The following is a 24,848-nucleotide window of genomic DNA, read 5'->3' as shown; positions in this document are numbered from 1 at the left end:
CTCTAGCCTGGGTGGCAGGGAAACTCCATCTTAAGAAGAAGAAGGAAAAAAAGAATGCTTATGCCAATGTGGCATACTTCAGATTGGCAAAAATTTCTGCTTTACATGCATAGCTGGTTTAAATAAAAATAACATTTCCTTAATTTGACTTTCAGGTTCTGCATGGGGTTGGGGAGCAGAGATCTTCACTACTCCCTAGCCATACAGCTTGCTCAGTACCCCTCCTCTGATGCTCCACCTGTGAAAGAAAGACCTAGAAGCCCTTATTCTATAAGGCATCCCTTCCACACGCAAATGTGAGTTTCTCCTTCAAGAACAGAAGATAGCCTCCAAACATTAAAGCACTTACTACGTAGATACAAGACCAAAGACAAAACCCCAATGAACGTATATCTTTTCCTTTTCAGTCACTGTTCAATAGAATTTACTGAACAATGGCTTGTTAATTCAAAGGCCATAAAAACATCCAGTTTTGATTTTGATGTTGGAAATTTTCTGTGTTCTCTTTCTTTCTTTTTTGTTTTTTTGAGATAGATCTTGCTTTGTTGCCCAGCTGGAGTATAGTGGCATGATCTTGGCTCACTGCAACCTCCGCTTCCCAGGTTCAAACTATTCTCCTGCCTTGGCCTGGAATTACAGGCATGCACCACCATGCCTGGCTAATGTTTGTATTTTTAGTAGAGATGGGGTTTCAGCATGTTGGCCAGGCTGGTCTCAAACTCCTGACCTCAGGTGATCCACCTGCCTTGGCTTCCCAAAGTGCTGGGATTACAGGTGTGAGCCACTGTACCCAGCCTTCTGTTTTCTTTCTATTACAGAATAACATTTTAAAAAGTGACTTCTTTCCAAAAAGAAGTCACCAGTCTAATAATGAGAAAACATCAGACAATTCAGATTGGGGATGTTTTGTAGGATAGCTGGCTAGGACTCCTCATAATGGTCCTGCTATCAATTAAATTGTTTCACTTTTTTTTTTTAATCACACACTTTATGACTTCTCATATGATGTAGTTTATTTCACATGTTTGTGAATTGTTTTTTAGAAAATTTATAAAATAATACTATGGAAATTAATGATAGTCACCAAAATCTATCAGTTGTTATAATTGATTCAGCAGTGAGTGTTTTCCTCTGTTCTCTTAAGTTTAGTGACAGGCCTGAACATTAAACTGACAAAAGACAGATTAACAAGACAAGTGGCATACTTCATATGTATGGGGGGAGCCTCACAGAAAAGAAGTGAAAACTCCAAAAAGCAGTTAGCCCTGGGAGTTTGTATACCATTTTAACAAAAGGCAAAAAATTATGGAGAAGTGACAATACAACAAAAATGTGTTTGAGCTTCTAGGTGTGGTAAATTATGGGAAGGTAAATATAAGGGAAAAAACTAATGGAAGACAGGGGCTGTTTGTAAGATTTGTTATGCAGACTCAAGTTGATGCCATCTCTAATATTAAGAGATATGGCTGGGCGCGGTGGCTCAAGCCTGTAATCCCAGCACTTTGGGAGGCCGAGGTGGGTGGATCACGAGGTCAAGAGATCGAGACCATCCTGGTCAACATGGTGAAACCCCGTCTCTACCAAAAATACAAAAAATTAGCTGGGCATGGTGGTGCGTGCCTGTAATCCCAGCTACTCAGGAGGCTGAGGCAGGAGAATTGCCTGAACCCAGGAGGCGGAGGTTGCGGTGAGCCGAGATCGCGCCATTGCACTCCAGCCTGGGTACATGAGTGAAACTCCATCTCAAAAAAAAAAAAAAGAGATATGTTCTCTTCCTACTATAAAGAGGGTAAGAGAAACACCTTCACAAAGGGAAACTTAGTTTTTCTTTTAGTCAGTAAGGAGGAGGGGAGTTTCCTTACACATCTAATTTTTCTTTTTCTTTTCCTTTTTTTATTTTTGAGTCAGGGTCTCACTCTGTCACCCAGGCTGCAGTGCAGTGACATGATCTTGGCTCACTGCAGCCTCAAACTCCTGGGCTCAAGTGATCCTCCCATCTCAGCCTCTTGAGTAGCTGGGACCACATGCATGTGCCACCATACCTGGCTAATTTTTGCATTTTTTTTAGAGATGGGTTTTTGTCATGTTGCCCAGGCTAGTCTCAAACTCCTGGACTCAGGCAATCCACCCACCTCAAGCCTTCTAAAATACTAGGATTACAGGTGTGAGCCACCATGGCCTGGCCTGTCTGATCTTTCTTAATTGGCTTCAGTTCAAAATAATTCTTATGCCAAAGTGGCATGCTTGGGATTGGCATATTCTGATCCCCTTTGAATCAAAGGCCATAAAAAAATCCATTTTTGATTTTGGTTTGGAAACTTATACTGTTCTCTTTCTACTGCAGAATAATGTGTTAAAAAGTGATTTCTTTCCAAAAACCCTGACACCAGTCTAATCATGAGAAACATCAGATGATCCAGATTGGGGTATGTTTTACAGGATACCTGGCTAGGACTCCTCAAAAGGGTCACAGTCATGGGAAACATGAAAAGACTGAGATATTTAGGCCAGAGGAGAGTAAGAAGATGTGACACGTAAAGGCAGTGTGGTGCCCTGGATGGAATTCTGGAACAGAAAAGGAACATTAATGGAAAAATTGATAAAATGTGGATGAATTTGGAGTTTATGTCATAATAATGTATCAATGTTAGTTTCTTAGTTTTGACAAATGCACCATGGTGATGTAGATAATAACATTGGAGGAAATGAAATAAAATGTTAGGGTGAGATGTATACAAGAGCACCCTGTACTTTCTTTGAAATTCTTCTGTAAAATCTAGTTATTCCAAAATAAAAACTTTATTTCAAAATGCCATCCATGCTAAATTATATTTTAATGGCTACAGTAAAATAATGTTTCCTAAATATCAGTCATTTATGTACAATAATGAGTTTTCCTTTTGCCATGTATTGATATCACCTGTACTAATGTTTTCTCTAAATTGAATATTTTAAAATAATTTAAGCATATAACTTTATCATGGGGTTATCTGTGGTAACATCAATATAATGGTATAAGTTTAATATGTTATTTAAATATTTGTCTACTATCTTTTTTTAAAAAGTGAATTTTGATAGATATTTTTTCCCCTGAAATCCAAACACAATGCCCTGCCTCCTGTTTGGTCTGGCTTTTCTGACTCATATCACATGTCCTTGGCTAATGCTGTGCCCACCCTTCTCTGTCTGGGAAGCGTATTCTCCATCTCTCAGCTTACATGTAACCTCCTCAGGGAAGAGCTTCCTCATGTCTCTGACTAGCTTCTGGTGGTGTCAGAGGCATTTGAACCAGAGAGACTCCATTTTGAATAGCAGCTGGGTAAAATAAGGCTGAGACCTACTGGGCTGCATTCCCAGGAGGTTAGGAAGAGATACAAGGTCAGCACAAGATAAAGGTCACAAAGACCTTGCTGATAAAAGGATGCAGTAAAGAAGCTGGCCAAAACCCGCCAAAACCAAGATGGTGATGAAAGTGACCTTTGGTCATCCTCACTGCTCATTATATGCTGATTACAATCCATCAGCATGCTAAAAGATACTCCCACCAGCTCCATGATAGTTTACAAATGCTGTGGAACATCAGGAAGTTACCCTAAATAGTCTAAAAAGGGAAGATACCCCCAGTTCCGGGAATTGCCCACCCCTTTCCCGATAAATGAATAATCCACTCCTCTTTTGGCGTATAATCAAGGAGTAACTAACTATAAGTATACTTAGTCAAGCAGCCCATGCTGCTGCTCTGCCTATGGAGTAGCCCTTCTTTTATTCCTTTACTTTCTTAATAAACTTGCTTTTACTTTATTCTATGGACTTGCCCTGAATTCCTTCTTCTGCAAGTTCCAAGAATCCTCTCTTGGGGTCTCACCAGGACCTCTTTCCAGTAACAGTGGCACTGTATAACTCTCCTTTCCAACATCTGTCACACCCATATATTGCCTGTTCACAGCAGTTCTCTCACCCTTTTCATATCTCATTTTCTGCCCCAAATAAACTTCTGAAGCAACAGCAGCTCACAGGGTTTGCCCTTCCTGGAGCCAGCTGGAAGTCTGGGGTGCACTGGCAGAGGTGGCTGCAAGAGGGCGCTGTGGTGTTGGTGGGGGCCACTGGGAGAGCGAGGAAAGGGCAGAGAGACTTTTTAGGAAGGATATAGGTTCAGTGCTCAAGAGAGGAGGCAGAAGAGGACTAGATTTCTGGTTACAGAAGAGAAGGAACACGGATGGAGGTGTGGAGAGAAGAGAACGAGAATGTCTCAGGAAGAATCACAATCTGGAGAGAGAGAAAGGTTATTAACGGTATCAAGGCATTCTCTGTCTCATTCTAGCCACATATGTAGAAATGAAAAGGCTGGTGAAAATGTAGACTGTGTTTGGCAAAGGGCTACTTAGATTCTTACTAAGAACGCAATATTGGCAGTGAAAATCTAGCTTTCTTGTGTTATAATAGTTCCTCAATGCTGTTTGTAAAGAAAGTGGAATTATGGAGTAATGAAAATATTCTAATATCTGATACTGATTAGAAACAATGTAAACTCAAGGTCTGTTAGGAGGTGCTCAGAATAAAGATCTAAACATCTAAAAAGAAAGGCAAGTCCCTTTCCAATAACAGCCTACTCATGAAGGGCTAAAATATTTATTAGGAATCAGAAACATATGACTTAAAAGAATGTTGATATTTAATGCAAAATTCAGTGAGTTCTTTTTGGATTCATTTGGGTTCGATAAACATTTAAGTATCTACTGTCCATGTTGGGCTATCACTGAGAAGAGGTGCCTGGCTGGTTGAGACAGACAAGCGCAGCACTGCCACAATACAGCTGAAAAGCATGTGCACCTGTCCATGTGTGGGAGGTGCAAAGGTGATTGAGAGCAAGTGGCAATGTGTGTGGATGGGTATGGGGAGAAGGGGCTGGGAAGGGTTCACTAGAGGCAATCATGTTGCACAACAAACCATCCCAAAACTTGGTGGCTTGCAATAACAATTTTTTTTTACCCATGGTCTGAAGGTCATTGGTAGGAAGGGGATCAGATTTGCTCATGGGGTTCTCATCCATTTTGAGCCAGTGGCTACTCCAGGACATATTCCCATGGCAAATGGCAGGAATGCAAGAGGACATATGCCATGTCTCTAAGGGCTTGGCTTGAAACTGTCATGATACCATGTCTGTCCACATGTCATCAGCCAGAACAAATGAAAACGTCCTAACTCAACATCCATGGAGTAGAGAAATATACTCTTCCCACTCTAGTGGAAGGTGACACAGTCACCAGGCAGAGAGGGTGGATGCGTAGTCTCAGCATGAAGGGAGGGATAGAGAACAGGAGCAATCCATTGAAATACCTTGGTTTGTGATGCCCGAGCAGGAATTTGAAGGATAAATAGAAGCTGGCCAGGCAGTAGGTTGGAAAAATTTCATTTTGTAATAGGCTTAGCTCAGATTAGTGCTATTCTAGTTTCCCTAAGATGTCAATTACTGAATTTCAGATATGAAAGAAAGGAAAATGGATGCCTTCCTTGTTCTCTTCCAAGTTGACACTGTAGGTTTTGGTTCTTCTCTGCACAATCCTCAAAGGAGTTCCTTATATGAGTTCTACTGGGACTCTGTTGCTTTTTGTTCAACCTGAACATTGCAAAGTTGAACTGAGGAGAAAGGCCCTGGGTAATCATGACCATGAGGAAGGAGATGACTTGGAATGCTGTGAAGCATCTTTGTATTTAAAAGGCAGCTGGCTGCTCTCCCCAGTGAGTCACACATAAAGGGCCGCTGTTTATTGGTATCTCTGGTCCTACTGAACACTCAGAGTTGTGGGTTCCCCAGGAAGCCCTGAGAGTACACTTTGAAAATCAGATAGGTGTCTGTAAATGACCTTCCAGTTCTGTCTCCTCGGATTGCTGTGAATAACAGTGTGAGGACTGCTGTCTGGAGAGCAGGGAGCCTGAAGTCATGGCATTCCAAGGGGCTTCAGGCATCCTCAGTTTCTTTATGAAAAGCATTTTATTCTCATAAGGGAGTGGTGAGGAGGCTGCACCAGGAAGACAGAGGAGAAATCCGTGTGTGTGTGTGTGTGTGTGTGTGTGTGTGTGTGTGTGTGTGTATGTGTGTGTAAGAGAGAGAGAAAGAGAGAGACAGACAAAGACAGAGAGAGGCATATTGGATAAGATGGCAGAGAGGAGGCAGGACTAGCTTGCACCTCCAGCTCTGATGGGCTGAGCATCATGTGGAGACTCACATTGTAAACTTTTGCTCCAAGAACTACGCAGGAACATTCTGGGAAAGCCAAGGGAATCCACAGACCCTTTGAAGGAACTGGATCCCAGCTGCAGGCTCCCTGAGATGCCAAAAACCTGTGAATCTGCTTGCTTTCTCAACAGGAAGCCTTATGGTCTGGGGCAAGTTGTCATCTCTGATCACCTGCTGCCTGCCAATAGACTCTGTGTTACTGGGAGGGCATGGTGGAAATGAGAGCAGCCTCTAGGACTGTGGGCTGTATGGGGGCAGGGTGAGACCTGTGACTGCCAGCTTTTCCCACTTCCCTGGTGACCTGTATTACTCAGCTGAGGCAGCCACAATCCCCCTGGGAATACAACTCAATTGGACTGGGAACCACAGTCCCGTTCCCCACAGCAGCTGCAGCAAGCCCTGCCCAAGTAGAGGCTGACCTCAGACACACTATCCCTGCCCCTACCTGGTGGTCTTTCTCTACCTGCCCTGGTAGCCAAAGACAAAGGTCATAATCTCTCGGGAACTCTATGGCCCTGCCAACCACTTGAGAAACTGAATACTTAATCAGGTGTCTCTAGGGCAAGTTTGCATGCTCCCTATAGGACCACAGCTGATGCACTCTTGAAAGGACCACCTCCTGGCTGGAGGCCAACCAACACAGAATTAGCGCACTAAACAAAACACAGCCAAGGACCCTACAGAGCCCACTTTACTTCCTTGCTACCACCACTGGAGCAGGGGCTGGTATCCAAGCTGCAAGACCTGAAGGCAGATCACATCACAGGACTCTTTGCAGATACTCCTGAGTACCAGCATGGAGCTCGGTAGCTCCACTGGGTGGCTAAACCCAGAATAGCAAAAACAGTCACTACAATTTGGCTCTCAAGAAGCCTCATTCCCAGGGGAAGGGGGAAAACACCACATCAACGGAGCATCCTGTGGGACAAAAGAATCTGGACAGCAGCCCTTGAATCCCAGATCTTCCCTCCAACATAGTCTACCTGTATGAGAAAGAACCAGAAAAGCAATTCCGGTAATATGACAAAAGGAGGTTCTTTTTTTTTTTTTTTTTTTTGAGACGGAGTTTTTTCGCTCTTGTTGCCCAGGCTGGAGTGCAATGGCGCAATCTCGGCTCACCGCAACCTCCGCCTCCTGGGTTCCAGCAATTCTCCTGCCTCAGCCTCCTCAGTAGCTGGGATTACAGGCATGCGCCACCATGCCCAGCTGATTTTTTGTATTTTTAGTAGAGACGGGGTTTCACCATGTTGACCAGGATGGTCTCGATCTCTTGACCTCGTGATCCACCCGCCTCAGCCTCCCAAAGTGCTGGGATTACAGGCTTGAGCCACCGCGCCCGGCCCAAAAGAAGGTTCTTTAACATCCCAAAAGGTCATACCAGCTCACCAGCAATGGATTCAAACCAAGATGAAATCTCTGAATTGACAGAAAAAGAATTCAGAAAAGTCAATTATTAAGCTAATCAAGGATGCACCAGAAAAAGGTGAAGTCTAACTTAAAGAAATAAAAAAGATGATACAGAATAAGAAAGGAGATTCTTCAGTGAAATAGAGAGTATAAATAAAAAGCAATCACAACTTCTGGAAATCAAGGACACACTTAGAGAAATGCCAAATACACTGGAAAGTGTCACCAATAGGATCAAACTGTAGCAGGAGCGGCCGCAGGAAACGGATCTCCCGAACACCAAATACAGGAGGAAAGGAGTTTTATTCAGCCGGGAGACTGAGTGATAATTTGTCCAAAGCTCAGCTCATCTAACAAAGGAAGGTGCTGCCTTTATATGGGCTTAAACTTTAGATATTACATGTGGAAGAATCTTAGGTTTATAGCTTTAGAAATAACATATGAAAAGGGTCTCGGTTTATAGCTTCAGGAATCACATATGAAAGGGTTCCAGTTTACAGTTTTAGGACTCACATGTGAAAAGGTTTCTGGCTTGATCTTGTTTTAAGTAAAAGCAGTGCCTTCCGGAGAGTTTCCCCACCTACAGGAAGGTGAACTAGGAGGCACCAGTCGGTCAGCCTTTTCTTCTATTGAAATGCAGTGTGATAGTCAAAAGGGAAGTTGATCTGAGATGCCTGGGTCCCCCTCTTCAAAGCAAGCAGAATAAAGAACTTCAGAGCTCGAAGACGAGGCTTTTGAATTAACCAAATTTATCAAAGACAAAGAAAAAGAAGTTTAAAAAAATGAATAAAGCCTCCAAGAAGTTTGGGCCTACATTAAACATCCAAACCTAAGAATAATTAGTGTTCCTGAGGAAGAAGACAAATCTAAAAGTTTGGAAAATATATTTGAGGGAATAATCAAGGAAAATTCCCCTTGCCTTGCTAGAGATCTAGACATCCAAATACAAGAAGCCCAAAGAACACATGGAAAATTCATCACAAAAAGATCATTGCCCAGGCACATCTCATCAGATTATCTAAAGTCAAGATGAAGAAAAGAATCTTAAGAACTGTGAGACAAAAGCATTTGGTAATTGCTGAGGAAAATCTATCAGATTAACAGCAGATTCCCCGCAAAAAACCCAAAAACCTAGAAAGGATTGGAGTCCTGTTTTTTTTTTTTTAATGGAGTCTTGCTCTATTGCCCAAGGTGGAGTTCAGTGGTGCAATCTTGGCTCACTGCAACCTCTGCCTCCCGGGTTCAAGTGATTCTCCTGCCTCAGCCTCCCAAGTAATTGGGATTACAGCCTCGTGCCACCACACCCAGCTAACTTTTGCATTTTTAGTAGAGATGGGATTTTCACCATGTTGGTCAGGCTGGACTTGAACTCCTGACCTCGTGATCCACCCGCTTAGGCCTCCCAAAGTGCTGGGATTACAGGCATGAGCCACCACACCCGGCCTGGGGTCCTATTTTTAGCCTTCTTTTTTTTTTCTTTTGAGACGGAGTTTCACTCTTGTTACCTATGCTGGAGTGCAATTGCGCGATCTTGGCTCGCCACAACCTCCACCTCCTGGGTTCAGGCAGTTCTCCTGCCTCAACCTCCTGAGTAGCTGGGATTACAGGCATGTGCCACCATGCCCAGCTAATGTTTTGTATTTTTAGTAGAGACAGGGTTTCACCATGTTGACCAGGATGGTCTTGATCTCTTGACCTTGTTATCCACCCAACTCGGCCTCCCAAAGTGCTGGGATTACAGGCTTGAGCCACCGCACCCGGCATTTTTAGCCTTCTTAAACAAAACAATTATCAGCCAAGAATTTTGTATCCAGCAAAACTAAGCTTCACAAATGAAGAAAAGATACAGTCTTTTCCAGACAGAGAGAATTCACCACTACCAAGCCAGCACTACAAGAACTGCTAAAATGAGCTCTAAATCTTGAAACAAATCCTTGAAATACACCAAAATACAACCTCCTTAAAGCATAAATCTCACAGAACCTATATAACAATAACACAATGAAAAAACAACAAGGTATTCAGGCAACAATAGCATGATGAATAGAACAGTACCTCACATCTCAATACTAGCATTGACTATAAATGGCCTAAATGCTCCACTTAAAAGATACAGGAGGGCAGAATGAATCACCAACCAAGTTTTTCACCTAACACAAAAGGACTCATATAAGCTTAAGGTAAGGGGTTGGAAAAAAACATTCCATGCAAATGGACACCAAAAGCAAGCAGGAATGGCTGTTTTTATATCAGACAAAACAAACTTTAAAGCAACAGCAGTTTAAAAAAACAAAGACAGACACTATACAATGATAAAAGGACTACTCCAACAGGAAAATATCACAATTCTAAATATATACACATATACTGCTGGAGCTCCTAAACTTATAAAACTATTACTACCAGACCTAAGAAATGAGAGAGAGCAACACAATAATAGTGGAAGATTTCAAAACTCTACTGACAGCTCTAGACAGGTCAAGACAGAAAGTTAACAAAGAAACAATGGACTTAAGCTATACCCTGGAACCAATGGACTTAAGAGATATTTACAGAACATTCTACCCAACAACTGCAGAATATACATTCTATTCATCAGCACATGGAACATTCTCCAAGATAGATCATAGGATAGGTCACAAAACTAGTCTCAGTTAATTTAAGAAAACTGAAATTATATCAAGTACTCTCTCAGAGCATAGTGGAATAAAATTGTAAATGAACTCCAAAAGGAACCCTCACAATCATGCAAATACATGAAAATGTGATAACCTGCTCCTGAATGATCTTTGGGCAATGAAATCAAGATGAAAATTAAAAGATCCTTAAAGCATAAATCTCACAGAATCTATATTTTTATTTTTTAATTTTAGTAGAGATGGGGTTTCTGTCATGTTGGCCAGGCTGGTGTTGAATTCCAGGCCTCAAGTGATCTGTCTACCTTCGTCTCCCAAAGCACGGGGATTACAGGTATGAGCCACCATGCCCGGCCACAATACTATTTTAAAAGAGAGAAAGAAACACTTCTTTGGCAACCTTTGGAAGTAACTAGAACATCAGCCCTTAATCTAAAAATTGACAACAGAAAAAACAAGCCATTAACCTGCTTTCTTATAGGCTGTATTTCAGTGGAATTAAATAGCTCTAGTTGATGAGGAAAAGTTTTTATTGACAAATAATTTCCAACTAATAAATGTAGAATTAATGGCAGAGTTAGATAATCACAAACGAGTAACCACTAATGAAATAATTCAGGCAAAGGTCATAGTATGAGTTATCTACTGTTGTGTAACAGATTACTTCAGAATGTTGCAGCTTAAAACAACAAACATTTATTATCTCACAGTTTCTGTGGGTTAGGAATCAGGATGGCTTACCAGAGTGTCCTGGTTCAGTCTCTCAACACGACAGTCAAAACGTCAACAGGGGCTGCGGTCATCTTAAGACTTGAGTTGGGGAATATTCGCCTACAAGCTTACTCACGAGGTTGTTGGCAGATTTCAGGTTCTTGCGGGCTGTTAGCCAGGGACAACAGGTACGTGCCACGTGGGCTTCTCCATAGGGCATCTCCCAAGATGGCAGCTGGCTTCTCTAAGAGCTGGCAGTGAAAAAGAGAGCAAGAGAAGATGTCCAAGGTAGAATCCACAGACTTTTTGCTATCTTATTCTTGAAGTGACATCCATCACCTCTGCTGCACTCTATTCTAGAAGTCTTAAGTCCAACCTAGAGTCAAGGAAAGGAGATTACACAGACAGTCAATAGCAGGAGGCGGGGATCATGGAGAACCTCTTAGAGGCTGCTATAAAAGTTGATCATACAAATTGGATAGTTCTTATCATGCCTAACTAAATCAGAGTTGAGGGGCCAGGAGCAAAAGCATTAAGGCACGTAACATTGCTCCAAGAACGCCATTCTCTGCAAGCCTGGATGCTGAAATGGACTGCTATAACTTAAAACCGGTTTTATCTAATGGCGACTGGAACAACTTGCTTAGACTCTAAGACTGGTTTTAGCCACCGTGGTCACTCACCAATTAGAGCTTGCCAGTTCTCCAAAACTTTGCTAGTGCCATCTTTCAGAACAATAGGTTAACATTTCTTTTTATAAAACCTGCAACCTTCTCTTTGTTCTTTGGACACACTGAAGGCAGCCTGGCGTATGTATATGACTCAAATTGCAATTCTTGCTTCCCAAATAAAATGTTTTAAATTCAGATACGTGTTTCTATATTTTATTTGACTTCAACACTGCCTACCATCATCATCGAAGGATGAAAGCTTTTAGATGAAAAGTTGATGGGGACTTTATAAAACAGAGGCATCAGACTGTCATCACCTGAATCCTTTACTCAATCTTAAACTCACTAAAAGAACCATAGACATTATTTGCCCTGTGCTGTGAAGCAATCTGAAGTACACAGCACCACCCAATGAGGTGTTTTTTCCAAAAAGATGTGAGCTCAGAACTAATCTTTAACAGACATCCACTTTATAAGAAATAAATCTATCAATTTATTTTTAAATAAATATATATGCTAGAAGAACAAATTAACACCATGAGGATACAAATCTAGAAGGTGGGACCTTCTACAGGTCAATGGACCGATTTCTTTAGTAAGTCAATTGCATGAAAAAAATAAGAAATGTCTCTAGACTAAAAGAATCTTAAGAGACCTAACAATCAAATGCAATCTTTAGACCTTGCTTGGATACTGATTCAAATAAGCCAACTAGAAAAAGACAGTTTTATAATAAGTTGACTTTGAATATAGAAACAAAGATGGTACCAAGGAATTATTAACTTTTCTTAGTAAATAACACGTGGTGGTTATGAAAGAAAATGTCCATATTTTTCCAAGATGCAAACAAAAGTAACATCTGAGACATGGGGTCTAAGATTTGTTGATTTGTTGTAAAGTACTTCGGAAGACACAGCAAACACAACAAAAGGAAAAGATAAAACGGGATAAGATCTTAATAACTGTTGAGTCTAGATTATGGATATGTGCAAATTCATTGTAGAATCCTATTCATTTTTATGAATGTTTTAACATTTTCATAAAAACAAGAAGAACAGATATCAAGAGTGGATGGTTTTATAGCTGAGTTCTAGATAGACTTCAATATTTCTAATATTGTTTAAATATCTGTGACCTTAAAAAAGATGAAAAACTTCCCAATTCATTTTACAAAGCTAGCATAACTTTTAAAAAACTATTTGGTTGGTTTTTTTTTTTAAGCTTTGTTGCCTAGACTGAAGTACAGTGGCATGATCATGACTCATTGCAGCCTCGATTTCTAAGCTCAAGAAATTTTCTTGCCTCAGCCTGTCAAGCAGCTGGGACTACAGGTGCACACCACCATACCCAGCTAATTTTGGTAACTTGTTTTAGAGGCAGGGTCTCACTACGTTGCTCAGGCTGTTCTTGAACTCCTGGTCTCTCTCAGGCAACCCTCCTGCCTTTGCCTCCTCAATAGCTGGGATTACAGGAGTAAACCACTGTTTTTGGCTCCAAAACCTTTTTTTTTTTAAACATAATATGCATGGAGAAAAATTAATAGTTGTGTGTAGCTTGAGGAATTTTTGCATACTGAACACACCTGTGCAAAAAGATTAAAAATCAGAACAGTTTTTGCACCCCAAATACCCACTCCATGCTCATTTTAGACAGTTTCTTCTGCTGAAGATAGTCACTGTGCTGAAGCCAGCACAATTTTTTTTTTTTTTTTAGATGGAGTCTCACTCTATCGCCACGGCTGGAGTGCAGTGGTATGATCTGGGCTCAATGCAACCTACACCTCCAGGGTTCAAGTGATTCTCCTGCCTCAACTTTCTGAGTAGCTGGGATTATAGGCAGCCAAGCACACTCATCTAATTTTTGTATTTTTAGTAGAGATGGGGTTTCACCATGTTGGCCAGGCTGGTCTCAAACTCCTGACCTCAAGTGATCTGCCCACCTTGGCCTCCCAAAGTGCTGGGATTACACGCGTGAGCCACTGCCCCCGGCTGCCAGCATAAATTTTAATGCCAAAATCTGGTTTTAAAAAATAGTACAAAAAGTGGAGACTACAGAATAATTTCACTTATATAGAGACAACTTTTAAAAATATTAGGACACAGAATCCAGAAATATATTTTAATATCTATACAATCACAGACACATATATTGTCAACAATTTAATTGCTTGCCATTATTTCTTGCATTCCCTCTGGGTTCTTACTAAAATACATACTTTATTAGTAGTTTTTTAAGCAAGGGATTATGGATAGTAAACATTTTAGGCTCATGTATTTTTTGACATATTTATTTTACCCCTATTCCTCAGAGTTGGGCTGTTTATAGAATTACAGATTGTTGTTTTCCTTTAGCATTGTGAGTACATGACACTATTGCCTTTGATGTCTATTGTTAATGAAAGTTCTACTGTCAATTTGTCATTTATTTGTATGTGGTCCATCATGCTTTTGTAGATTACATTTTTCTTTATGGCTTAGTGGTCAATAGTTTTGCTACAGTGTTTCTAGGTATAGGTCTACTATCAATATCTTGCTAATCAGTCTGATATTTTTCAGTTCAAAATCTCATGCGTTTCTTGAGATTTTTTGTCATTTTATTTTCAAATACCATTTCCTTTTCATTCTCCTATTTTTTTCTGCTGATTCCATTGTATACATTTCTGAACTTCTCATTCTACCCTCCAATGCTCTTCTTTCTCTGTCTTACTGTGCTATAATCTATAAGCTTTTCAATGTTGTTTTCCAACTTATTAGCCCTCTCTCTTCAGATATATCCAGGGTACCACTGAGATAATTATCAAGGGTTATTATTATAATTTTCAATGACTATATCTTTTACTTCCAAGATTTCCAATTTGTTCTTTTTCAAATCTTCCTGTTCTTATTTCATAGGTGCTGTCTCCTTCTTTGTCTTTGGGCAGTTAATATATTTAAGTTCTCATATTGATCTCTATATCCTCAGTTGTTAATTTATTTGTTGAATTTGCCAAATACTTTTATGATGAGGAACTTCCTTGTGTGCTTAAAATTCCTTAAAGAGCGATTCTTGCTTCGGTGTTCTTCAGACACACCCTTTCTTTTCATATGACCTATATTTACTTTAGCCCTGGTCGGTCCAGATGGGTTGCATAGTCCAAACCATTTCTCACATGAGCAGATTAAATTGGACCCTTTGCTCCATAGTAATGACTTAATTTTATAACATACCTTCATGTGTGTTGTACACACTCAGTTCAGATGTTCTATTGGATGCTTGGCTTCTTCACCCATAAATTCAATGCTCTCAAAAGCAGAAATATATGTCCAAAACATTTTAATACACTATATATTCCATTTAAGAGAATAAGTTCCTTCATTTTGATGATCAATTTGAGGATAAATAACCAAAGACTTGCGAACTATAGGGGGGAAAATAACATCAGGCATGTCCCGGCTCTCTACAAATCTCTTCTCAGTGTTGTATTTTATGCCTGTGAATGAAATTGCAGTAGTGTGCTTCCACTTCACAATCCCCTTAAAATATTTCCATTCCAGATCCCTTAGATCCATGAATTGTTTTCCTGAAAAGAACCATATTTTCAAAGAATCACATGGTGTGGTATTGTTATTCAACCTTTCATTACTCAAAGATGCTTCATGGACAGAATAAACCTTTGAGGAACTTGAATCCCCTCTTTCTGGCAGAAAGCCATTTCTAAAGCTTTTTTAAATTTATTTATATTTTTTGAGATAGAGTTTTGCTTTTGTTGCCCAGGCTGGAGGGCAATGGCGCAATCTCAGCTCACTGCAACCTCTACCTCCTGGATTCAAGTGATTCTCCTGCCTCAGCCTTCCGAGCAGCTGGAATTACAGGCATACTCCACCATGCCTGGCTAACTCTTTTGTGTATTTTTAGTAGAGATGGGGTTTCGTCATTTTGGCCAGGCTGGTCTCAAATTTCTGACCTCAGGTAATCCACTCCCCTCGGCCTCCCAAAGTACTGGGATTACAGGAGTGATCCACTGCGCCTGTCCTAAAGCTTTATAAACTTAAGGGAGACCCTGTGGTGTTTATCTCATGTAAAGCATGCTCCTAAACAGGAATTGACTGTGTCTGGCTAACTGGGCTTGAGTGGACCCCTGCAGGGCCCGGGCAGGTGGAGGGAGTCTCATTCTGTGCTTGGGTCCTAACAGAATGTGCAAACAAAAGCTCTACAGAGCAACGAGAGCAGCAGGGAGGAGAAAAGGATCCTAAAACATGGAGAAAGATGGGTCAGAAGTGCACAGATTGTTAGCATCATTTCTTCCAAGATGCTAATGTAAGCCCTAACTATAAAAGGGCAGTGGCTTAGCTAGAATCTGGCCATTCTCCATACTTGTTCAGGACCCACAAGCTTGAGGTGTCATTAGCAGTTAAATTCCTTCAAGGAGTCAATGAGCCAAGGAGAAAGAATCAAGCAAAGACACAACACATGTTCCCTTCCCCCCCCCCAGCCCCGTTTCATGGCTAAATACATTGCAATGCTGAAAACAACATAAGCAAGGCTGAAGGCAGGGGCTTGAGTGTAAAACCAGGAGTCAACGGGCCACCAAGATAAGTATAAGGAGAATTATGGTCACAGCAGATGATGAGCAGGAGGGCTAGTCTATTTCTGGTGGGTGACTTTACCATCCCCCATGTGGTATGGTGACATTTGAGCAGGTCACCTGCAGTTCAAAGACTGAGCAGACACCACCCCACCCCAATCAGTCCTCCCTCCTTGTACTGGGAGGGCCTGGACCTTTGTGGTAGAAAGTCTTTATATAGACTCTGTCCATGCCTGAAGTAGAAGACAGGTGCCAGAGGCTCTTCCTTGGGCTCATACCTCCCCAAGTAGAACACTACACCTGGCCATGGTGTTCAATAGTCCGTTGATAAGGCCAGTTGCCAAGTTTCAGGGAGTTTGACAAGATCTTTGTAGGCCTGGCATAGCAAGAAGTGGCAAAAGGAAGGAAGGGGATCTTTGACAAGAGAAGGTCCTAGAGCTGATGATTTTGGTGACTAAGAGCCTCATGTCCCAAACTCCTGATCTCAGGTGATCCTCCTGCCTTGGCCTCCCAAAGTGACCAGCCTGGCCAACATGATGAAACCTCATCTCTACTAAAATACAAAATTAGCTGGTGGCGGGCACCTGTCATCCCAGCTACTCAGGAGGCTGAGGCAGGAGAATCGCTTGAACCCAGGAGGCAGAGGTTGCAGTGAGCTGAGATCGTGCCATTGCACATTGGGTAACAGAGCGAGACTCTGTCTCAAAAAAAAAAAAAAAAAAAAAAAAGAACTTCATGTCATTATCTCTGACAGTCACTTTAGGTTGGCTTACGCCATACACACTGCAATCCTCTTCTGCCTTCCTCTGCTATAGACAGGGGAGCTAAGAACTCTATTCACCAGCCTTCCCTGCAGGAAAGGGTGATGATTTGGAAACAATTCTGGCCAAGAAGATGTATAAAGAAATCGCCTAGGGAGAGGTGTTCTAGAAAATAGTTCCTTCCCTATTAAAAAAGGACAGAAGTAGCCGGGCGCGGTGGCTCACGCCTGTAATCCCAGCACTTTGGGAGGCTGAGGCGGGTGGATCACGAGGTCAAGAGATCGAGACCATCCTGGTCAACATGGTGAAACCCCGTCTCTACTAAAAATACAAAACATTAGCTGGGCATGGTGGCGCATGCCTGTAATCCCAGCTACTGAGGAGGCTGAGGCAGGAGAATTGCCTGAACCCAGGAGGCGGAGGTTGCGGTGAGCTGAGATCGCGCCATTGCACTCCAGCCTGGGTAACAAGAGTGAAACTCCGTCTCAAAAAAAAAAAAAAAAAGGACAGAAGTATCCATGTGGACCTTCATCCTATCCCACCTCTTCCTGCCTGGAATGTGGCCACAGCACCCGAGAATAAAGGAGATGTCTTTTGGACATGAAAACAAAAGGTACACATGAAACAATGGCAGAGCCCAGGTCCCTGGAAGCATTTGAAAGCAAGGCTCCACAGAGAGTGGAATCATGGTCACCAGGGACAGAGTAAGGAGCGGAAGATGGGGAGAGATAAGTCAATGGGTTCAGAGTTGTAATTAGAAGCCCTGCGTAGTGGCATGTACCTGAAGTCCCAGCTACTGAAGAGGCTGAAGGAGGAAGATTCCTTGAGCCCAGGAGTTTGAGGCCAGCCTGGGCAACATAGCAAGATACCATCTCAAAAAAATTTAAAATGGGCCAGGAGTGGTGGCTCATGCCTATAATCCTAGCACTTTGGGAGGCCAAGGCAGGCAGATTACCTGAGCTTAGACGTTCAAGACCAGCCTGGGCAACATGGTGAAACCCCATATCTACAAAAAATACAAAAATTAGCCAGGCATGGTGGCATGCACCTGAGGTCTGCTTGAGTTCAGAAGGTCAGGGCTGCAGTGAGCTGAGATTGCGTCATTGCACTCCAACCTGGGTGACACAGTGTCTCAAAAAACAAAAACAAAAACAAAATTAAAATTAATTTAAAACAAAGTTATAGTTAGATAAGAAGAATCAATTCTGGTGTTCTATTGCACAGAGAGTAAGGATGGTTAACAATAAGATATGGTATCTTACAAATTAGCTAGAAGGAAGGTTTTTAAAAGTCCTCACCACAGGTCAGGCATTGTGGCTCACGCCTGTAATCCTAGCACTTTGGGAGGCCGAGGCAGGCGGATCACGAGGTCAGAAGATGGAGCCCATCCTGGCCAACATGGTGAAACCCCATCTCTACTAAAAATACAGAAATTAGCTGGCCATGGTGGCAGGCGCCTGTACTCCCAGTTGCAGGAGAATCACTTGAAGCCAGAGGTGGAGGTTGCAGTGAGCTGAGATTGCGCCACTGCATTCCAGCCTGGTGACAGAGTGAGACTGTCTCAAAAAAAAAAAAAAAAACCCTCACCACAAAGAAATGGTAAGTGCATGACGGTCAGGCTAACTACACTGATTCAATCACTATACAACATATATATCTATTGAAACATACATTGTACTCCATATTCCATATATATGTACAATTACAATGTGTTAATTAAACAGATAAAAAGCATTGTTCCAGCCATTATCTGCATACTCTTAGACTTCTAACTATACAAGAAAAATAACCCCTGTTTGGTTTTCCTGTTATTTTTGGTCAAACACATTCCTAACCTACATGATTCTACAAGATTTGGCCTGAATAAGAGGAGCTCATACAATAGGAGAAGAGCAAAACTCCCTTTTCCTCCACCAGTGCATGGTGCTAATAGGGATACGCCCTATAGTATACTTTGGAATACCAGGATCCTAAAGTTTTTCTGGACTGAGTAGGAGAGTAGAAGATGAATTGTCGCAATACCAATTACACTTAAGGGATCACTGGACATCTTTCACATAGATGCCTGCCTGGTTCCATGCATGTTTCTTGAATAGACATGACACGTACCAGAAATTTACCAGAAATGTATCTCAGGAAATGAAGATACAGAGGCATAGAAGAGAGTTCAACACAGAGTTTGTGAGGCCACATCAGAGACCTCCAGAAGTTAGGTAACAGCAGGTAATTCATGCATTAGAATGAAAGAAAAACTTGGCCCCTATGGATGGCAAAATCATAAATGTTCAAGACCCTATCAATCATCCAAAACCCTTCTCAATAGGTTTTTGACTAGCTCTTCTTACTGAGTCTCAACGCTTTTCATGATTTTTCCTCTCTGGTCCTAGACTTTACTTGTGTACTTTGTGAATTATCTAGGCCAGTCCTATGATTGCTTTTATTGCACCTCTACCTAGGCTCCAAGCACACAAAGTAGGACTCTATGAAAGGAACCTGCATTTGGCTCTGTTAAGACATCAATGTAGGGAGTTACAGCAAAGACTCTTTCAACTTCTTGGACCAAATATACTCATAGTAATCAATCTATTCCTTTAAATCTGCTCCTTCTGCTTCTTCCATTACTTTTTTTTTTTTTTTTTTTGAGACAGAGTTTTGCGCTATTCCCCAGGTTGGAGTGCAGTGGCACATCTTGGCTCACTACAGCCTCTGCCTCCTGGGTTCAAGCAGTTCTCCCGCCACAGCCTCCCGAGTAGCTGGGACTACAGGTACATGCTACCATGCCTGGCTATTTTTTAAATTTTTTTTGTAGAATCGGGGTTTCGACATGTTGCCCCATCCCACTACTTTTCATATAAAAATGGTGATGTCATATTTGCTGTGAAAATGGTCTTATTTTGAATCAAGAACCTACCTCAGGTTATTACAAATTGATGTGATGTATTAACAAAATGACAAAATATTACCTCTCTTAAATTATGTAAGTAAAATGGAGACCTAGAGCATAAGACACTCCCTTCTCATTAAAATTTAGCATCATACATTTCATGCATTTTAAACTTGTGTGATCCTTTGCCTTTTATGGGCACCACTCTATTAAAGAATCAGAAATCAAGATTTCCTCCTGTTGTTGGTGGCCTCTGTTAAAAACTCTGCTAGAAATGTATCAATAAGAATAAAGATTCATGAAAAAAAATCTCTTAAAAACATCCCTTAATTGCATCAAAGCCGAGATACTGAAGAATGAAAAAATAATACTAACTTCATGTAACAAGAAACAAACAACTATGAGTGCTTTCAAGTCCAAGTTCAACTGGTTCATTTTGTAAAGGAGCATTTAAGTGTCATGGATAAATAATACATCTTTTAAGAATGTATTACATCTTTTTGAGAATGAATCTGGGACTTGATCCTGGAATTCTGGATTCCCTGTTCTGCATTTTAATTTATTTTTATTTATTCATTTTTTAGGGACACGTTCTTGCTCTGTTGCCCAGGCTGAAATGCAGTGGTGTGATCATAGCCCAGTGCCACCTTGAACTCCCGTGCTCAAGTGATCCTCATGCCTAAACCTCTCAGGTAGCTGAGATTATAGGTACATGCCACCTAGCTCAGCTAATTTTAAATTTTTTGTTGTAGAGATGGGGTCTTTCTATGTTTCCCAGGCTTGTTCAGCCATGAACCCCAGAATTGCAAAACTGCTGTTAAGTCAGCATTTGACTATGTCTGCTCTAGTAAATTTGCAATGAGATTTCCATTCCTTTTCTGCCACGTGGCCTCATCTGTTTAAATTACCTGGGTCAACTAAGAAGTATCTATGAAGTTTATCTTCAAAGGCAAATTTTTCCGTAGTGGCACTGGTAATGCCTAGCCTGCATAAGATTTTGGCGCTTGGAAGCTTCTTCTGTGTGGTAACCTGGGCCAAGGCATTCGAGTGATCAATGAGAATTTCATAAGGAAAAGTGTGCTTGGGAGGGGGGATCCCACACTGTGACAGCCTCTGCTGGGACCTGGAGAGCCTCTCCACTGGAGAGAGTGAGCCCTCCAGTAAGGTGCGGTGGAGCAGCTCAGTCATGGATGCTGGCTTCTTCTCTTTTTTAACCACTGTGCACCTGCTAACAGGTTGGAGATCTCTTCTCACATCAGTGCCCTTGGTCAATGACAGAACATTCAGGTTTTTAGCAAGTGCTTCCTGTGCTTCGTTAAGTGAAATACTATGTATTTTTAGAAGATTTGATTTCTTGCTCTCCTTATTAAAATGTTCAATACATGCATATAATTCTGGCAGCTGTGGACAAAAAAAAAAGGGGCAAGTCATGAGACTGACAAAAATGTAATATTTGGGCAGACCCACAAACCCTAGAAAAAATAACAAATAACCATAGGACAATGGATAACCATGAAAACAAAAGCATTTTTATCTTTGGAACATATCTTTGCCTAACTAAACCAAGTCAACTGTGGCAATGTGGAATAGAGAACAGAGAGGTCAAATCTCAGATTCATTCCCATAAAGATGTATTATCAGACACGTCTTATAAACACTTGTCATAAAATTGAGCAGTTAGAATTGAACTCAGAAGTCTTGAAGTCATCTTTCCGACTCTAAAATTCTATGAGTGACCATGCAGAGAAATAGCTGTGGGAGATGGTGGCCTTTGCTTGCTTTGAACAATGCTACACTTCTTTGAAGGAAGAAAGGGAACCAGATCACTTAGATATCAAAGCTTCTTCCTGGTGTTCCAAGAACCCAGAATGTTCAGGAATCCAGTGCTGAGGAGGCTGTAATAGTCATTGCTTACTAAAATGTTTGACCAGAGCAAATGGTTGCATTCATGGAGTGTCTGGGAATAGTCGTTGGCAGAAAAAACAGTAAGAGATCCCGGAGAGGACCTGTCCCCATCTGAAATCCTATACTGCCTACAAATCCCATCATTTCTAAGACGTTTCTTAGGCTATTACATTGGAAAACCAAAGAGGCCACAGTCTCAGGTTAGAACCAAAATTTAGGTTGTTTAGCCCAATACAGAGTTTTCTTTCAATCCTAGTCAATGTTACTGCAAAGGCAAGAAATAGAAAGTGAGGCCGGGTGCAGTGGCTCACACCTGTAATCTTAGCACTCTGGGAGGCCGAGGCAGGTGGATCACCTGAGGTCAGGAGTTCAAGACCAGACAGACCAACATGGTGAAACCCCGTCTTTTTTTTTTTTTTTAATTAAAAAAAAAAAAAGAAAGTGAGCTAACGTGTGAAAGCAGAAGGGATTCTGGATGTCTTCCAAAATGTTGAGAGCTTGTGGCTATAGAGGCTACTCATGGTCCAGACCCTGGAACCAGTATGAGTTCTGCTACAAGGTGGTGCAGGAATATATTAATGCATTCTCAGTTACGCCAACTTCAAGTAAGAGGTGACAAGGGCCCGTGGACCAGGAGGATTGCCTTTAATTTTTTATGATAGTCTGTTTTGTTAGTTTACCCCAAATTGTGTATCTATCTTGTAACTGTTTTAGGAATTGGTACATAAGTGGAGATTTTATGTGTAAATGTGTTAGCACTGATCATCTTTTTTCCAATGTTTTATTGGGGAGTTAAATAGTGTGATGTTTGGACTGATATCATGAAATCCTCAACCTGGAAATTGGGCTCGATTATTCTTTGGTTAACGCACCTTTTCCTAAAGAAAAAAAAAAAAAAGAAAGAAAGTACGCTAACAGTGGTGAATGGTGCTTTAAAACCAATTATATAACCAAACTATCATGAAAACAGTTCAGCACTTCTGCTCATCTGCCCTGGGAAGAGCTACATTTGTCTGTGACTAAGAATGTTAAGTCACTAAAAGTGACATTTTGGTGTTTCCTATGGCTCCCCAAGTATGTCATTGTGAGTTCAATATTTTGAATGTTTATGATTCTTGAATGTAAAGCTCCCTGTGTACACCCCATCATACAATGTTAAGCACATACCGAACATTGAAGAAGGGCAGCCCCTCTGCCGTCCTCAGCTGGACTGGAGTCTCTGTTGAGGAACATCATGCTGAGATTTTATTCTCTAATTCCTAAAAATGCAATATAAGAAAAGACAAAAACCAAAGATCAAAACCAGATAAAATACAAAAGAGAAGGTGATACTTCTTAAATCTTCAGAAATTTGTGAGTGGGACATTTTGAATATTTTATACCTATATTAGTCCATTCTTGAATTGCTATAAATAACTATCTGAAACTGGGTAATTTGTAAGAATATAGGTTTCATCGGCTCATGGTCCTTCAGGCTGTCCAGGAAGCATGACTGGGGAGGCCTCAGGAAACGTACAATTATTGGGGGAAGGCAAAGGAGAAGTAGGCACGTCTTATATGGCCAGGACAGGAGAAAGAGTGAAGTGGGCGGTGCCACACACTTTTAAACAACCAGGTCTCATGAGAACTCACAATCATGAGAACAGCAAGGGGGAAATTCTCCATGATCCAATCACTTCCCAGGCCCCATCTCCAACACGGGATAACAATTCGAAGTGAGATTTGGATGGGGACACAAATCCAACGCATATCAATACAATTTAAATTTTTCATTTGCTTTTTCCTAGTTTAGGTCTGCCAAATTTGTCACATTTCAACTGCACATTTCTCTGAAATATCCAAATTCTTCTACAACATGTGTATTTAGTTTTAATGCTAGTTTAATGAATCCTATATGGATGGTTGTATTTTTTATTATATATATATATATTTTTGAGATGGAGTTTTGCTCTTGTTGCCCAGGCTGGAGTGCAATGGCACGATCTCAGCTCACCACAACCTCCGCCTCCTGGGTTCTAGAGATTCTCCTGCCTCAGCCTCCCAAGTAGCTGGGATTACAGACATGTGCCACCATGCCCGGCTAATTTTGTGTTTTTAACAGAGATGGGGTTTCACCGTGTTGGCCAGGCTGGTCTCAAACTCCTGATCTCAAGTGATCTACCCGCCTCGGCCTCCCAAAGTGCTGGGATTACAGACATGAGCCACCACGCCCAGCCAGATGGTTTTATTTTTTTGTCTTAGATATTCTGATTAACTTTCAATTCATGTAAAGAAAAACTCACCCACCTCCTTATCCACAAAACATATTTTTTATTCAGAAGGAAAAGGCTCATATGTAATAATAAAAACAATAAACATTTTGAAAATAACTTGCTTTGTGCCAGATACACTATAAGGCATTTTACAGGTGGAATTGTGTTTAATTACTCTGTGAGAGATTTAAAATGGCCACAGAATAGTCACAATTCATCTCATTGATAAGTGGCAGTTAAGTTCTCTCCCACATTTGACTGTGCTGACCTATGCTTGGCTTTGACCAATAGCTGGCCTATGCTTGGCATTTTGTCAGTGACACAGTGTGAATGCTGGAATACGGGCCTTAGAAGCTTTGCAGCTTTCCTATACATTCTTGGGAGCCTGAGCCACCATGTAAAGAGAACTGGCTGCACATCTGGAGAGACCACGCAGACTCAGACGCCAGCACCAACCAATAGACATGTAGAGGAAGCCATCGTGGTTCACCCCGGGCCCCAGATAAGCCTCCAGATGACTACAGCAGCATAAGCAACCTCAGCAGATCCCAAATGGAGAAGAACCACCTCTCAGCTGAGCAAGGCAACTCTAAAATTTTGACGAATAGTAAATTACTGTTGTTTCAAGCCACTAAGCTTTGGGTGAATTGTTATATAGCAATAAATACAGATAAAGTCCATAATACTTCACATTCTTGGTTTAATTTATTCCAGTGAAACCCTTATTGGTAGGTAAGGGAATGTATGGAGGGAAAATATGTTTCTAAGTACAGGGTACCACTGTATCCTGACCGGCAGCTGTGGTCACTGGGATGAGTG

The 24,848-nt window shown here is 41.3% G+C and overlaps 2 protein-coding genes across 2 annotated transcripts in view; both read right to left on the bottom strand.

Moving 5' to 3' along the window:
• GOLM1 (golgi membrane protein 1) overlaps nucleotides 1-23,036 on the bottom strand; it is a 139,786-nt gene extending 116,750 nt beyond the window's left edge. Inside the window, exons 1-2 of the mRNA XM_032266333.1 lie at nucleotides 22,945-23,036; nucleotides 11,129-11,243 (exon numbers count right to left, since the gene is read on the bottom strand). Of these exons, the coding sequence (XP_032122224.1) occupies nucleotides 11,129-11,212 (84 nt within the window). The 5' untranslated portion in view covers nucleotides 11,213-11,243; nucleotides 22,945-23,036. The remainder of the gene's footprint in view (nucleotides 1-11,128; nucleotides 11,244-22,944) is intronic.
• CUNH9orf153 (chromosome unknown C9orf153 homolog) lies at nucleotides 20,449-23,034 on the bottom strand. The gene is made up of 2 exons (XM_032266336.1): nucleotides 22,945-23,034; nucleotides 20,449-21,273 (listed from the first exon to the last, which is right to left on the bottom strand). The coding sequence occupies exons 1-2, from the start codon at nucleotides 23,011-23,013 to the stop codon at nucleotides 20,764-20,766; spliced, it is 579 nt and encodes a 192-aa protein (XP_032122227.1). The 5' UTR covers nucleotides 23,014-23,034; the 3' UTR covers nucleotides 20,449-20,763.
• Nucleotides 23,037-24,848: the final 1,812 nt, after the last annotated feature.

Source organism: Sapajus apella, unplaced genomic scaffold (genome assembly GCF_009761245.1).
Source record: "Sapajus apella isolate SASKATOON/1434 unplaced genomic scaffold, GSC_monkey_1.0 scaffold157, whole genome shotgun sequence".
NCBI classification, from domain to species: Eukaryota; Metazoa; Chordata; class Mammalia; order Primates; family Cebidae; genus Sapajus; species Sapajus apella.
Note: the sequence above shows the minus strand (reverse complement) of the source record. Positions and strands in the feature narration are given on the sequence as shown.